Source organism: Penicillium longicatenatum (genome assembly GCF_028827895.1).
Source record: "Penicillium longicatenatum strain IBT 33135 chromosome Unknown contig_6_segment0_segment0, whole genome shotgun sequence".
In the NCBI taxonomy this organism is placed as follows: domain Eukaryota; kingdom Fungi; phylum Ascomycota; class Eurotiomycetes; order Eurotiales; family Aspergillaceae; genus Penicillium; species Penicillium longicatenatum.
This window is the reverse complement of record NW_026643123.1, coordinates 2,312,567-2,328,455: the sequence shown is the minus strand read 5'-3', so window position 1 is coordinate 2,328,455 and position 15,889 is coordinate 2,312,567. Positions and strand designations below refer to the sequence as shown.

At 45.1% G+C, this 15,889-nt stretch overlaps 7 protein-coding genes across 7 annotated transcripts; 4 read left to right on the top strand and 3 right to left on the bottom strand.

Annotated features, from left to right (window-relative positions):
- Positions 1-201: 201 nt before the first annotated feature.
- Positions 202-1,620, top strand: N7484_009052 (uncharacterized protein; the record flags this gene model as incomplete). Its single annotated transcript, XM_057119439.1, has 3 exons — positions 202-342; positions 415-1,235; positions 1,341-1,620. The coding sequence occupies 3 exons, from the start codon at positions 202-204 to the stop codon at positions 1,618-1,620; spliced, it is 1,242 nt and encodes a 413-aa protein (XP_056968994.1).
- Positions 1,621-1,879: 259 nt separating this feature from the next.
- Positions 1,880-2,216, top strand: dph3 (CSL family zinc fnger-containing protein; the record flags this gene model as incomplete). Its single annotated transcript, XM_057119438.1, has 2 exons — positions 1,880-2,074; positions 2,160-2,216. 2 exons carry the CDS (start codon positions 1,880-1,882, stop codon positions 2,214-2,216), a joined length of 252 nt encoding a protein of 83 aa, XP_056968993.1.
- A 564-nt stretch (positions 2,217-2,780) lies between these two features.
- On the bottom strand, positions 2,781-3,538 carry N7484_009050 (frataxin family protein; the record flags this gene model as incomplete). The annotated part of the gene is made up of 2 exons (XM_057119437.1): positions 2,781-3,059; positions 3,194-3,538. 2 exons carry the CDS (start codon positions 3,536-3,538, stop codon positions 2,781-2,783), a joined length of 624 nt encoding a protein of 207 aa, XP_056968992.1.
- Positions 3,539-4,578: 1,040 nt separating this feature from the next.
- N7484_009049 (uncharacterized protein) lies at positions 4,579-6,811 on the top strand (the record flags this gene model as incomplete). The annotated part of the gene is made up of 4 exons (XM_057119436.1): positions 4,579-4,940; positions 4,991-5,105; positions 5,169-5,570; positions 5,618-6,811. 4 exons carry the CDS (start codon positions 4,579-4,581, stop codon positions 6,809-6,811), a joined length of 2,073 nt encoding a protein of 690 aa, XP_056968991.1.
- Positions 6,812-7,924: 1,113 nt separating this feature from the next.
- N7484_009048 (class I SAM-dependent methyltransferase) lies at positions 7,925-8,924 on the bottom strand (the record flags this gene model as incomplete). The annotated part of the gene is made up of 4 exons (XM_057119435.1): positions 7,925-8,097; positions 8,187-8,618; positions 8,690-8,797; positions 8,855-8,924. The coding sequence occupies 4 exons, from the start codon at positions 8,922-8,924 to the stop codon at positions 7,925-7,927; spliced, it is 783 nt and encodes a 260-aa protein (XP_056968990.1).
- Positions 8,925-10,792: 1,868 nt separating this feature from the next.
- On the top strand, positions 10,793-11,401 carry N7484_009047 (cupin domain-containing protein; the record flags this gene model as incomplete). Its single annotated transcript, XM_057119434.1, has 1 exon — positions 10,793-11,401. One exon carries the CDS (start codon positions 10,793-10,795, stop codon positions 11,399-11,401), a length of 609 nt encoding a protein of 202 aa, XP_056968989.1.
- A 535-nt stretch (positions 11,402-11,936) lies between these two features.
- N7484_009046 (zinc-dependent alcohol dehydrogenase) lies at positions 11,937-13,522 on the bottom strand (the record flags this gene model as incomplete). The annotated part of the gene is made up of 5 exons (XM_057119433.1): positions 11,937-12,215; positions 12,268-12,848; positions 12,914-13,141; positions 13,213-13,308; positions 13,411-13,522. The coding sequence occupies 5 exons, from the start codon at positions 13,520-13,522 to the stop codon at positions 11,937-11,939; spliced, it is 1,296 nt and encodes a 431-aa protein (XP_056968988.1).
- Between the last annotated feature and the right edge of the window lie 2,367 nt (positions 13,523-15,889).

Genomic DNA, 15,889 nt, shown 5'->3' with positions numbered 1-15,889 from the left:
TAACGAAAGAAACGTGGAATGTCAAAAATCGTTAATCAAAACTATTATTACAATTGCTTTATCCTTCGTAGAGTATCAAAGTAAAGATTCCCCTAATGCACAATTAAGTAGACGCTATCGCGGTTAATAGTAGTACGGACTAGATCTTTGCATTGTTGATATTCCGTTTGGCGGTGAATCTTTCTTTTCCCCCATTCCACCATGATACCCCCTTGCGACCCTTCCATTCTGGAACACAACCCCCAATTCAAACGACTTTATGAGAATATCACCACCCATTTATTGAATCCTGATGGCTCAACCCGTGCCAGCGCAGACCCCGCTCGGGAAGCTGTTGTGGAGGTTAGCCGCGACTCGTGGAAACATGCAGTAAACAATGCATAAGAGCCGAGATCTAATCATTCTCTTTGACAGGGCCTGAAGCAATGTCAAATGAAAAATGCCAAGAAGAGAATCAAAGAGCGTATGCTCAGGCAGCTAGCTTTCGCGTCCGACAGCGATCTCCATGATGAGGTTGGTAACCGCCGCCATTTGCGCATTGCGTCATGTACGCACCCTACTCGTGAAGATATCACTAACCCAATACTTTGTTGGTTCCAGTGTCATGATAACCTTGCCATAATATCCATATACCTCGAAACTCCCCGCGCCGCAATCGAGCTTGACACTCCTGTCCAAGAATCCCAAGAATCCCAAGATGCGGAGCAGGGGCAGGGGAAAGACGACGCGCTTTCCCTTCTCTCCAATGAATTTGAGACTTTCTATTCTCATATACCCTCCTTTATCCTCCGATTCTCCCAAATTCTGTCAACCGCAATCCACGACCTTCGCGCGATAGCAGCACTATCTACTGACGATTCCGCTGCCGTTGAACCCGAGCCAGAGCCTAAATCATCACGGGCCCTTCCCGCCCTATCCCGCTCCTCTTCGAACCACTATTCTCGCGCCCGCGCCCGAGATCGCCGTGTCAGAACCTCAATGAAGCCTGTTCCGCCTCTGTCCTCTATTCTTCGGGATCGGGTTCGTACCCTTCGCAGCATCCAGCTATCAGATCTGCCTTCAGCGCGGCGCCAGATGGCCGCGACAGCTGCAGAGGTTCTCTCCGTGCAGGCACAGATGATGGAACAGACGGTAATCCTTCTAGAGCGGGTGAAGCATGGGGCTCTGGCGCGGGCGACGAAGGCTCGAGCAGAGCATTTGGCTGTTGTGGCGCAGGGGCTTGAGAGCAAATTAGAGTGAGTATTATTTCCCTGTACTCTTCGAAACCGCACTTCATCACGTGCAAAATGGTGTTTGGGAAATGACAAGAAATTGGGATCGCTAATTTAGAATTCAATCAGGGTCACTAAGCTTGAAGTAGCCGCTACCCTATACACACCCGAGACGTTATCTGCGCTTGGTCGTTACCAGCAGCATCTTCGTGAGACGAGGGTACAGCTTGATGAGCGGAGCGAGATAGCTATCGAAGAGTTAAGGCGCTATGGGGACGTTGAGGGAGCGGCTTCCGAGTCTAGTAGTATTGATCGGAGTAGCACCTTAGCGGAAATTGCGCGAAGATATGGGGTGCTTGCTAAGGAGGTTGAGGCAGTGAAAATGGATATTGCTAGGTCAGGAGAGTAAATTAGAGTACCTGTCTAAGCTTCAAGAACAGACCGGATAATATATCTCGAACCCAGTATATGCCACATAAACAAAGATGGTAATTTAAGTTTCCATTCATCCAGGCACAGTATAGACCCGATACCAACCAATCAAAATCCCCATAGATTGATATCTCCTCATCACATGACCACCCCGCCAAAAATTTGTCCGCCACCGGGAACAATAATCATTTCTCCAACTCACGACAATCCCAAAGACAAACCATAAATCCGTCAAAATGGCCGACGACTCACTTTCCATCTACGACGAGATCGAAATCGAAGATATGACCTTCGATCCTGCGATGCAGATCTACCATTACCCTTGCCCGTGCGGCGACCGCTTCGAGATCGCCATCGACGATCTGCGCGACGGAGAGGATATCGGCGTGTGCCCAAGTTGCAGTTTGATGATCCGGGTTATCTTCGATCTGGTATGTACAAGATTCAGACACATTTGCGCTTCGTGAACAACATGTTTTCTTTGGCCGATGGATGCACTAACATATTTGTTTCCAGGCCGATCTTCCTAAGCCGGATAACCAGCAGACTGATGGTGTTGCTGTGCAGGCTTGAAGATTTCGGATCGAGAAGTGAATTTATACTTTGCAAACGCAAAGCTGGAGCACTCGATATTCTAGTCGAAGATGTTGGTGATACCGGGACCTTTAGCAGCAAGCCCGTTGCGCTGCGCTCGGCTTACTCTGCCGTTCTACGTCTTGTGCAAATGATACAGCGGGTCTGGCGAATTTTCGGAGACTCTGGGACAAACATCTACCCCCGCCGCGCACTAGCGCAGACTTTTGGTCGACCGTGGCCATGCAGCCTCCGAAGACGTTCCTCCTCATCGTCAAAGAATATCAATATTCCCGCTTGCAAGCACTGGGTGGGCATGTTACTCTGTACTGAGGCATCTCCAACTCCAGCCTGCTGATCAGGTCATGCAGTCCACCAAATTGATGTCAAATAGTCAATACCATGAACTAGAGCATGATATAGTTCGAATCCTAGACTATCTAATCTATCCAATGCATGGCTGAAGATTCTGAATTCCTCTAACACTATAACACATAAAACTACATATGTATCAAGACCCCGATACTATGATATGGCCACAAGTAAGGTAAGGTAGCCACAGATCTAATCATCAAGCAGCACACCATAAATATCCTTCGGCAAAGACAACGACATCTCACCATTCAACAAATCTGTCAGATTACTACCATCACGCAGATAGACCCACTGCCCATGCGCAAACTCGCGAGTATCCTGCTTCTCATGCATGCGGTCACCCTCAAGGATCCAATCATACCGCTTCGGTCCGGAGATAGGTGAGCTGAGCCAAATTTGTCGGTTGGGAGGTTGTTTGTTGAGAACGTAAGTTCCTATCGCAGGAATAGTGATGTTGAGGACACCAGCCTGCACGCAAATCATATCAGTACCAGCACCAGTATGAACAAAGCAAAGAAAAGAAGAGCTCAAGCAGAGCGACTAGTCTAGCTTGAAGACCACAGAACTAATTATAAGGCAAAAGAATCCCGGAAAAAACTCACACTATACTCTGCCTCAACGTCCGACCCCTCCTCCTGCGACTTCTCTAACTCCGCAATCAACACATTAAAGTAATGTTCCGAGTAATCGTGGTACTCCTCCGGCGTCAAAGGCGAAGGCTCAGTAACATGCAGTCCAGCCCCAGCGACAGACCCAGTCTGAGGGTTCGGAGCACGAGGGTTCTCCGAGTCGGGTTGGATTCCCTTAGCTCTGGGAGCAGAGATGTGGAAAGGACGGGAGCTGCGGCCGAGGGCCAGAGCGGGTAGGGATTGCGGGTTTCTGAGAGGGGTTTGGTGGGCGATGCGACTGGTTAGTCTGAGTAGGCGGGGTGCGCTGCGAGAGAGCATGATGACTGTTTGTGAGGGGTTGGTGATTTGTAGTTGATTGAGTTGGAGCTGTTTGCGGGTGGAGAGCAATACATCATCGGTTTTTCGGGGTTACCGCCTTCTACTTTTGGCTGGGTAGGATGAGTTGGATGAGTCAGTGTTGATCTTTTAACCTAGTTATTTCTACATTTATTTGTACATTTATTTGTAGAGCGGTTTTGTTTATATCTATTTTTGTTCTTTTAAATGATTCAGATATGGGGCTTCTTGGTGATATTTGGATGGATTGGTGTTCGCTTTGAAGTAGTTGAGTGTACGATGAACATGTCATGCCAATCTAGCCAGACTATTGCACTACTTTAGTTGATTACTATAATTGTCCCGAGACATCAGCTGGTTTACTTTACCTCTAAATACAGTAAGTGATCTTGCATGAGATGCACACCAATGATGACTGCAGGAATGGTGGCCACCCATAAGTGGCAAGTATGCCGATGGGTCTTAAGATGTGGTGGTAGGCAAATCCCTTATTTAATCAGATCTCAAGCCTCCCCCGCTATATTTTTATCTAAGAGGCCACGAAATGATCTACTTCAGATCTGGGACGATGGCTACGAACGAATCAATGTATCATAACATGAGTTTCCTCGATAAAGCTCGAACACCTGACATGTGAAACAGGGGGTGTTCTGCCATGGAGAAATGATAACCTATTATAACTAAGCGCCTCGAGGTACATTTTGTTCAAACAATATTTATAGCCTGTTCACCTAAATATAACGAGTTGGTAACAGCAATCACGCTAAAATATGCATTGTATTGACTAGCACCTGTTCGTGACCATAGCTTACCCGCTTACTCCCTGCAAGTGCAGGAGCTGCATGAACTACATTGAAATGATCGTGGGCGGCTATGTACTGAGCAATAATTAGTGCAAGGCCCCCAAAGATAGCATCCCCAGTGCTTCTATTTAATAGGGAGATTTTCAGTCTATCGTAAACACCCGAACGAAACTTAAGTTTTCACTTAATATTATCTCCTCATTTTGAATCGACATCGCCATGGCCCAGTCTAAAAAGAGAAGGCTGTCACCAGCATCGGAGAGTGAAAAGGAAAGAAAAAAGCAATTCATTCACGAGAACAAACTCAGCTTTGAGGGCCCAATCAATTCCACTAAATGGCCCCAGTGTCATTCCGCTCTATTCTCTGCCATCCGGAAGATCGAAGATGTGAAGTACAACCAATACGTGCAACAATTTCAATCAACTCGTCCCCTTAGTTCGCAGAAGTCAGAAACTATAGACAAGGCCGAGTATCTTGTTTCTGCTGCGAAGCAATGTCGAGCTGAAGAAACAAACGAAGACACATGGAGAGACAAGACAGAAAACCATCTTTTGAGCACATTTTCCAATACCATGGAGTGGTGAGATATAACATGACCATTGAACAAGGGATAAATTCTGATTAATACAGCCAAAAGTGCAAATTGCTACGATGGCGATGGCTATCAGAACGCCGAGTGGAGGAAGAAACACAATCAACCTTGGCGCTCTGCAAGTGCATTGGAAATAGTCTACATGGAGATAGGGTAAGACCACAGGACCAGTTTTGCTCAAGGGTAAAGACTCACCTGATGAAATTTCTTCAACAGGCTGCCTCCCACCACCTGTTTGCAGAGAAACGGGGTCCAGGGTTTGTTGACCGATCAGCTGCTGGTATAAGGGTTCAATATCCCGATCGTGTTATCGGTTTTGATAACACTCCATCACTGGCTGCTGCCCTCCAGAGGCATCCAGATCTAAGCCCTAGTCCTGTGAAAGATGCTAGAAATATCTTGTTTCCATTCCTCGTCCTGGAAGCTAAAGCCGAGAACAATTCCTGCTTTAGTTCTGTTGAGAGACAAACCGCCCTCCCTATCAAAAGGCTTGTTGATGTCCAAAAGAGTCTTCGAGAAACGTGCAAAGGCCTACCAGACACAGCATTGGTCTGGTTTTTGGCATTCCGTGGCGAGGAATGGATAGTCTATGCTTGTGTGCCCGATGGAAACGAAACAGTAAGAATTTGAAAAACATTCAAGATCCATGACTCACAATCAAGCAGCGAATTATCGATCTCTGGCACGGATGCATTCTGAGGGATGACTGTGCATTGCAGCTGTGCTTGATAGTTGACTTAATATGTGATTGGGCTTGGCATACCCTCCACAGAGACATCCTTCGGCTGCTCTCGGTCGAAGAAACTACTATATCAGAAAATGTTTCAGCCCCAGAGAATGACCAAGATCTTACCCAACCTTCAAAACTTGAAACAGTCATTCGGGACACTGGCGAGATATGTTTCAAGTTTCGCCATCTGACATTGCCAGAGTCGAACAGTGAATTGACTGAACTCCTGAAATTACCCAGCTCAGGGAATGAAGACGTCAGTCGAAATGCCACCAATCTGCTGGATTCATTCAATGTTAATCGTCCGATGCTACTCCCCCAAAGTTTTATCTCTCAATTGGAAATGTCTTGGATAGGTGCAAGCAACAAATCTCCATTGCTTAATGGTGACGAGCTGGTGTTTGCGCACATTTCATTCCGATCATACTTTCCGCCAAGTGACTATCATACCGTGCGAGAGATTTCATGCGTCACCGCATCGTATGGTGTTATTCGAACTCTGAAACGGTTAAGTGGAAAAGGATATTCTGTTTCTTCACGCCGCCCAGATATTTCGAACGTACGTGAGACTGTACTATCATTGGCAACCGGACCAGGCCAAGACTTCATCAGAGCAGCAGTTAGGGATTCACGTCTCACGCTGGGTATATCTCCACCAATACGCATTCCAGATACTGGGCCTTTATCCTCTGAATGGCGGCAGCATTATGACCTGGATGAAGATGTGTCTAACCTCTGGAACAACATGGAATCTTGTTCACCCGGAAATCCTTTGCTTCTAGCACTACACCGGTCCAGAAAGCTACGTAAAATGTCAGTTGCCAATGAAAGCTCAAATAAGATCATACGAGCGTTGCTTGGGGGAGGCAAAAAAAAGTTTTCACACGGTGGAATTATTCTCAAGACCCCCGCACGCTTACTCAAGCAATCCTACCCCCGATATTGCCTGGCTGTTTTTGATGGTTGCGATCTGGATAATCGGTTGGGTCTTGGTCAAAAGCTATTGCGATTGATCATGGATGGCAAGTTGCTCGAGGGGAAAACCTCAAAACCGATGACTTTCCAAGATCGTCAGATCCTTCATGATTGGGCTACTCGTCTACAAGGAAAGAGTGATTTATTGGCATGAAAGCAATGCATTTGATTATGAGAAACGGACTATCCTTTGGATTTCATATATGATGATCTCAAGTATCGAAATATACTGCGATAAGCTGAATCAACCCGACTTCCTGGACAAAGAGAACGTAATTTTCTGAACATGGAAGTAGATAGGAAAATATTTTCGAATGCAAAACTGACGAAGAAAGAGACATACGACCGTCATTGCAATTCGGTGGCCACATGATGCTTATGATCTACATAGTAGTCATTCGACCCGACCTAGCGAATCTGCAGTGAATGGCACTACGGACAATCTGAGAACCTTGCCAACTCCCCTATCATCCGCACTCAACCCTTCAAAAATTAAGCCGTCAGTGGCCCAGCTTCAAGGCCTTGCCCGGAGTGAAGATTTATGGGTCTTGAGCCTCGACGGACCCTTGAACTTGACAGTGGGGCTGTCAAGCAAACAATACGGCTATCAAGCGCGATTGAAGTGATCTTTCTTACCCAAGGTACCTTGAACAAGATCTATAACGTCAAAATAGACGATGAAGGATTCGTTACGCGAGTCTCACTACTAATTGACCCGTATCACAAAATTATGAGTGAAGTGTCAACAATGGACTGGATATATCGAAACACAAAGATTCTAGGACATAAGTGTCATGAATAAAGAGACAAGTAAGGAATCATGTGTCAAATACATTATTGAGTACTGGCGAGTTGAGTGTAGTCCAGCTAGGGAGTAAAATATACCTAGAAAGTAGGTGATGCCTCGACCGGTGCTCCGTTCTTACTTCTCAACTAGTCTCCAAAATTCTTATCCAAAACACTCAATAAAAAGAACAAGCAAAAAAGAAAATAATACATACAACAGTTAGGATTCGCATGTGGTCACCCACCATACTACTAACTAACCGGCGTGTGGCTTAAGTACGGCTGAGCGGACGGGAAGCCCTGTTCTCCACACCCTATGGTCGTATGTACTGGGTTCTCATGAAAATAGATTGATGAGAGAGATGATGATAGTTGCTCACAGGGACATTTTGGTTCATTTGTGTAGTAGTGCTCATGTAGCACCCCGTGTCCCAGGCATGAGTGGCTTGCTTCGAGTGGATTCGCTCTGACCATTGTCTCTTTAGTCCTTCTTCTTGACAAGCACACCCTGAGTCCTGGGTAGGAAACTATAGGGTTCCTCCAATTCTTCGATATCGTGTGGATTTTCCCACTCTCCACTGTTGAGAATGTCCCCCACGACACTTCTAGTCAAATGACATCCGACAAATGTGCTCCAGATAGGATTCCAGCAAGCTAAGGGTTCTTAAATTTAGCTTGTTCACACCAAAACAGATATCTTGACTCTAATCCTAACCGGAACAGAGAAAAGTTGGCAGACATACCTTGCAATGCATTCGTAAAATGGTCTCTGCTCGATCCATGCTCCCAAAATATGAATTTGCCTCCAGGTTTGAGCAACTTCCACACCTCCTTCATAACGCTCTTCGGATCTTTCACAGCGCACAGGACCTGGATACATAAAACGGCATCCAAACTTCCCTCCGTGATGCCTTCTTCTCTCAGAACATCACTATCCTCAACGCCACAAGCTATAAGCTTATATTTATCGCGCAGGTTATGCTTCTCTAGCTTGGCATTTATGGCATCTTCGAAGAGGGGATTAGGTTCAATGCCATAGATTCGCTTAACAAGAGCGGTATCAAAACGATGGATCTGATTTCCTGGTCCAGGGCCTAGTTCGAGAACAACGCCATCAGCGGCTTGAACGAGCGAGGGAACAACAGTTGTGTTCTCGTAAGCGATGAAATTGGCAGCTGTGCATAATGGTCAGTCTACTATTTGCTCAAGCCAGGCCAGGGAAACTCTGGCAGATGTGTATAATTACAGGTCAAACTGAGCAGCTTTGCTGAAGCCGCATCTTGGATTTGTCGTGGGTGGCCAAGTGCTGCGAGACCTTCTAGATGAACTGCTCGTTTTAGAGCTTCCCAGTGCACTGTAAGGGAGGGATAATTAATAGGTGCAATTTGGGGGCGGGTATGACCAAACCTACGGCAGATAGATAACCATATCAGACCCCATGAACGGAGAATAAAAGTAAATCGACTAGGCTTGGGCGGCATGATCACCGTCGTTAGACAGTTTAAAAAATTGTCGAAAGTTCCATTTAAAAAAGCACCAGACAAAGAAAGGAGGCGGGTCGTCGAATAGGATTGGGATGAAAAATGTGCTGGGGAGAAATAATAAGCTGAACTTTGGTAGGCGAGTGCGAGCCGATAGAGTGATATAGTATAAACGCACGAGCCTCCTGTATAATTGACGCGCTTCATTCTGTTTACTTCCGGCCGACCCCGCACAAGATTATACTGTACGCACCATGAGCCCTAAGCCCTACCTGACAGGGATCGCGTTGTCAGATTCAAGCTAAGATAGAACTGAATATGACTGTATTGCTATTATAGCGACGTCCATTGAATCAATGACTTTCGATAAGCTGCTTACAGAAGATTATGGCGTCATCACGCCTAACACAGGTCAAGTTTCACGAAAAAACCAAACGCCTAAACAGTACTGACTGATAGTCATCTTTTGTGTACCTAAATGAATGTGTGCAAGATATCTGGGATTCTACACAGGGACTATCTTAGATAACGAAATGTCACCTGATAGAGGGGCCTTGTGGTATCTCCGGCTATGCCGGATTCGCCCTTTCCCCAAACCACAAGGAAGGAAAGGAGTGTGATATCGAACATGAAAGCTAGTTAAATACCTCCTTAACCACATTCAGCGTAGCATATTGAATGCAATGTGGACAGAATGCTACTGTGCTTTACTTTCTAGGTATCAAAGAATAACTATATGACGTCGCTCAAGTCAAGCTACAATGCAAGATAATCCTTCATTCGAGCCAGATATACAGTAGAATCTTGATCTTGGGTGAGGAAATGGTATCAATTTTTTGACAGTCTTCTTGTTCCAGGCTAGTCTCGTGTGAGTAAGTAGTAGATACCCGGGTATGTACTAGATAAATCTATTACTATCCGAATTTCGAATACTGTACCGCATCCTCAGCGTGTTCCTGAACCTCATACCCATAAACTTCACCACGGTTTACATCGCATTCTACAGGACCCAGTTTATGGAAGATCATGTGCAGTATATTGACAATTACGGTCTTCTCGTCGCATAATCAAAATCAGATATGAACCACCACGCTCTCCACATTAATTAACCAACATTATTTCAAAATTGAGCAGTCAAAATGTAGTACTTTCCCAGTAATCCGTGCTGAACTGTATGGCATTTACTGGCAATGAGAGATGAGTCATGATTGTGATACCGTAAGTATTGGTTGGAATCGCTCAAAGCTTCGATGAAAGCAAACCTTTCAAACAAGTAAAAGGATCGCGGTCTCACGGATTGTCAATTTCCCCATATCAATCAATGTGGAATCCGGAAGCTTATTCCGAGGGCTGTGGTCTGCGATATCTAGCTTACTTTCAGAATGCCCATGAGATCTGCTCCTTGAATATCTCCAAAGAACAATGTTCTTCCTACGGCTGTCCACGCAACTTTGCTGACAATCTGAAATCACCATGAAATTTCGATATTTTCACTGCTCACTTTCGTTCATGATATGTCCAATCAGTACATTACTTGAATGAGGCGATGATGACCTAAACTGTAACAAAATAAACAGCAGTCTTTCCTGTAAGAACATCCCACCATGCGGGAAGAGCATTCCTCGGATCCGTAGACCCTGCTAAAATGATCGATGGTTAATTGAAGTCTTCGTGATATCATCCTATGACGCGAACATTAACTTTGACTGTTGACATTACGATGATCTCACAATTAAGTCATATACCTCGTAGAACCCATGATATAAAAAGTTGCTGGGCTCAAATTTATCTTATTTGATTCTGAATGTGGGACGTGCCAGATGATAGTCTAAGCATCCGCCCTGTTCTTTCCTGATATTATACTCAACATGTCAGCCACAAGAACACCCAAGCCGCTTCGTCGGATAATAACAGCCCATGACTCCAAAAGCGGCCGAGCCATCTTCAGCAAAGAGGTCGAGGAGCAGGTATCGTTTACTGGGTTCCCAGTTCCCCCTGGCAAGCCCCCAACTTCAGACTATGCTCTGGCCTATATCACAACCACATTTCCTGTGCAAGGGCTTTCCCCTCCAACTTCTGCAATCCCAGAGTCCAAAGCCAATCTTGACATTAAGCAATACAAAAACCAGCTCTCGGATCCATCTCCTTTGAATCCGCCAAACGGCACGTCCTGCACGATTATTGAGGTACCTTCGGGTGCAAATGTTCCCATGCACCGAACAGAGACCGTGGACTATGGTGTCGTAATTGACGGCACTACAGAATTAGTCCTTGACTCCGGTGAGAAAAAGGTATTGAAAAAGGGTGATGTGTTTGTTCAACGTGGCACGGCTCATGCTTGGCGGAATGTGACTGAAAAGGAAAACAATTCTGGAGTTTTACGCGTCTTCTTCGTGTTTCAGCCTATGGAAAAGGTGCAGCTGGAAGGTGGAAAGGTTGTCGGCCAGGACTTGACTCTGTCTTTGAAAGAGGCTTAAATTACGCGCATGGGTGCATCGCTCGAATCCGCAAAGGTCAAGCCATCTTTAGATCTCTTAGATTTTGCCATTTATCATTGTCAGATATTAAAAAGTCATGGAGTTATGCCTATATGAATTTGTCCCTAAGTATCACATTACTGTAAACATGACAAGCAACGTGATTTCTTTCACTTGACAGTTAGGCAAAGTATAGACAAGGTAGCTTTATTTTGAACTTCTCTACTCAGCACACAAGACACGAGACTAAAAGATCTGAGACATCATTGCTGCGGCTAGCAAGCTTATCAGAGAGGGTTGTCTGGACTTCATTATTTCAGGGATACATAATAGCGAATGTATGTAGCACACTCCTTGATCCCAGGCGTTCATTTCAAATGTAGCTCTATTTTTGACTACGATATGACTTCAATAGGTATATTTATTAAGGTTATCTTATTTGAGCGCTGAATTCATTCATAATATTAAAATAAAATGAAAAAACGTGAAACATTCGAGCTTGTTGAGAAAAGAACTTTTATGCAGCACAGGTTGTTCAGAGTTCTGTTAACGCGGGCGCTCCTGGTGCTGGGGGCGAGGAGAACTTTGTTTGAACGAAAATCTTCTGCATACCTGGGTCACGCTTATTGAATAAATCATAGATGGTCTCCATGTCTTCGAGCTTGAACCGGTGGGTGACCATATGCAGAGGTTTGATCTTATCTTCCTGAATATACTTCAAGAGGTCCTTCCAATATTTTTGGACAGGGGCTTGCCCATTGCCATGAAGACTGATTCCTGTCTCCATCAAGGAACCGATGTTGAAGTGATTACACTGCATTGTCACGTCAGCGAAATTGTTTTGCCATAGGGAAGGTACCACATACGAAACCAGCATATACGCCCGTGATACCACAGCGCCCGTACCCACGGACAGAGGTAATCATCTCGTTGACGAGCTCAGACGTATCCGTTTCCATACCTAGCAGCCTCTCAAAGTAATGAACCCATCCTTTGGTATACTCTCCAGCAGCGCATTCAATCGCCACGTCAGGTCCGCGCCCGTCGCACATTTTCTTCAGCGTCGAGGCCACAGATTCGCCCTGTGGGAGGTTGGTATACTCAATTGTCTCTAGCTTGGGTAAAATCTTCTTAACGAAGTTCAGTCGCCATGTCCCAGGGCCACCGTCAATGAGAATAACCCTTTTAGCACCATTCAAGAAGCTGAATTCAGCTGCCATTTGACCCACCGGGCCGGCTCCCCAGATTGCCACAGTGTCACCGTCCTCAACTCCAGTGTCGACAACAGCATTCCAAGATGTTCCCAACACATCGGACAGATAGAGCCCTTTTTCATCGGGGACGTCATCAGGCAGATGAAGGAGGTTCACGTCACCGTAAGGGACGCGAACATATTCCGCCTGCCCACCGGCAAAGCCTCCAGTGAAGTGAGAGTATCCAAACATGCCTAACACGGAGTTTAGTATAAAGATTTTCCTAGCATGAGCATGGTCTTTCAGAGAGGAAACACACCGGCTGTGCGACGCCCATACAATTTATTGGCATCCTCGCTCAGATTAGTCCGCTCACACATCGAGGATAACTTCTTCTGGCAGTAATAACACTTCCCACAAGCAATTTGGAAGGACGCCACAGCGCGGTCGCCCACTTTACACGTCTTGACTCCTGGCCCGATACTTTCGATAATACCACAAAATTCGTGGCCAAGAATATCACCTTTCTCCAGATCTGGAATGGCCCCTGAAAGTGGAAAACGATACCGCATAAGTAAATGCAGCGACAATTGATTAATTGGTAAAGTCACGACTTACCGTGGTACAGGTGTAAGTCACTCCCACAGATGGTGCTGCCCGTCACCTTTAGTATGACATCCCCTTCATCGATGATCTTCGGGCGAGCCGTCTCCACTATAACAAATTTATCAGCAAGGAAAACAAATTTTTTTTTTTTTTTTTTTTTTTTGAAATTCTGAGAATAGAGTGAATATAGTGCTAGGCAGAATGACTGACCAACTTTGACCGAATTCTTCCCCTGCCAGGTCAAGGCTTTCATCGTATGGCTTGAATCGCCAAATCCCTTAGCCTCATAGTTGCTAACGTCTGTGGTAATCGAAGCAGACATTGTGCATTTCCACCAGAAGATTAAGCTTGATTTGTTTTTCAGAATATATTATTGGCTTTGATTTATTGGTCTTCGACTAAAAGTTTTCGTGTTCAAATGGAAGAAGGAAGGATATTTATTTGTCCCAATGACACCGAAGCGTCTTCGAGTTTCTGACATCATTCTTAGCTCTCCATGTGTACGTCACTATATTCGCATCGGAGCCAAATTTGACCCTAAGGGGCAGCTGAAGATTGTGTTTCTCATCTTGATGTCATATAGTGGCGTTAAATGAGTTTAAAGCTCCCCCTTTGATTATATAATTCTCTGCCTCGTTTTCAGCCAGGTAAGACGTCATAATATCTAACACGTATTAGGTACATTAAATTATCATTATCAATAACGTAGATCACACGATAGGCAATATAATCAGCTCGATAATCTAGTATGTTATCTAGAGCTATTTCAAACTAAGCTTCTTAAGCAATGGCAGCTAATATATCAAATATTTCTTTGTTCTTCGGCATGCCGCATACCTTTGGTATGACGACACACTCCTGGAGATGATAGAATAGATCAAATTGAGATCCAGTCATCACGAAAAAAAAAATTACGAGAAAGAGAAGTAAAAATTGACAAAGGAAAACAAGCATGCAATCTCTTTAGTACTCTCTTCTACCACCACCCGATGGCATTCAATTGGGGAGAACAGTACTTGGTTACCCGGGTTGAATGCTGAGTCAGCGAACAGCGCATCCAAAGAAGTCAGTATAAATTGGCCGCCAATTTGGCTTGAATTTTGCGATCATTATGTGTAGATACTGTATGGTTTCAGAGGCTCCAAGGTGCTCAGTAGCCATACCAATTGTTGTTCCCGTAACAACTGGTCTTTGGTGATTGGGCTGGTTATGATCTTTGGATTTCTGGTGTTTTTGGGCACAGAGTAAGAGAGGTTATCGGAGCTCAACTTATCTAATAAGGGACACATAATTCCTGGTGCTTGTAGAACCATACTAACCCATTTAATTCCATTTTAAGACTCCATTGTGTCTTTGTAATTCGGGTTGCAGTGGCTGGACATACAAGCCTACGTTCTCTCTTCGAGATTTTCATTGTGAAAGACACGGTCTCACATATTCACTTCACATGAGGCCTATTTGGACTATCCTAGAGGATGATCCCAAAACTTAAAGGTGTTGAAGAGTTGATCGTCGTAGAGCTCCCCGTGACATGGTAAAGTAAATTGGACCTAAGTATACGCCTAGAGATAGGGATAGCCCTGGTGAAAATCCACATGGTGCTGAGCCAAGGAAATAGACCCTCCTAGAGAAAATTCATGAACGGATACATCAAAAGGAATTCAAGAGAGACAGAATCGAATAATAGACTGACAATGAGGTGTCTTCCGGATGTTTGTATGCGCATTTTCGCATAAGCTATGCGGAATCCGGTTGCCAAATTCACATCCGGCTCTGGCTTCTAAGTTGAAGATTTCCTTGTAGACCACCATCGGCTATTATATAGTTAGGGATAGCTGTAGCCGCTCATGCTAACTTAAAATGGCCTAGGACTTTTACTACAAGGCAGCCTTGGGCAAACCTTCAAAAGAGCAGTAAAAATACAAGCAAAGTGAAAGCCAAAAGGAGAAAAGAAAGCAAAAAGTAGTACCAAGGCCAGGATTTGAACCTGGATCGCTAGGCGGCCCTGAAGGGCCGGATCAAGATCGGCTCTCAACACCTATCGCGCACCACCCCAGTTTTCATAGAAGTGAAACCATAGTCTAGGCCAATAATCGAGCAGCGAGCGGCCCCACAGCCCCACAAATTAATTCGAGGATTAGTTCGGATGAAAAATAGACAATTTTTTTTCTATAGAAATAGAAGGAGAAAAAGCGCCAGAAATAAAAGATTTTCCGGCTGGATGGGCCTTCGGTCCCCTTTATCTACATGGTCTTGGTTTTCTAGGTCACCAACAGCTTTGATGTATTCGCTTCCTGCAGACCCGACCCTACTTCCCATCCAGGCACTGCCACAATGTCCATTTCCACCACTTAATCTATTTACATTCTGGTGTTAGTAGGCCTTGCCATGGAAACTAAGGCCGCACATGCTTCAATTTGAGAACCAAAGTGACCGGTAAAAGTGGGGAAAGCTAAATTTGTAGGTCACATAATTAAGTCGGGGGAACCTGCTCTTTGCTATAACGTGACAGGATCAGCTTGTGGTCCTGCCATACAGTATTGTGACAAATCCGTGGCTTGTACAGGGACGAACAGCATATCTAGGGTCTCAAGGTAAAATTAAGTAGTAGGGGCAGTTATCCTAGATCCATCTGTGTCGTCTAGGTGACCCCTAGTTGGCAACTGTTGTATGTTTTTGGTGTTTTTCA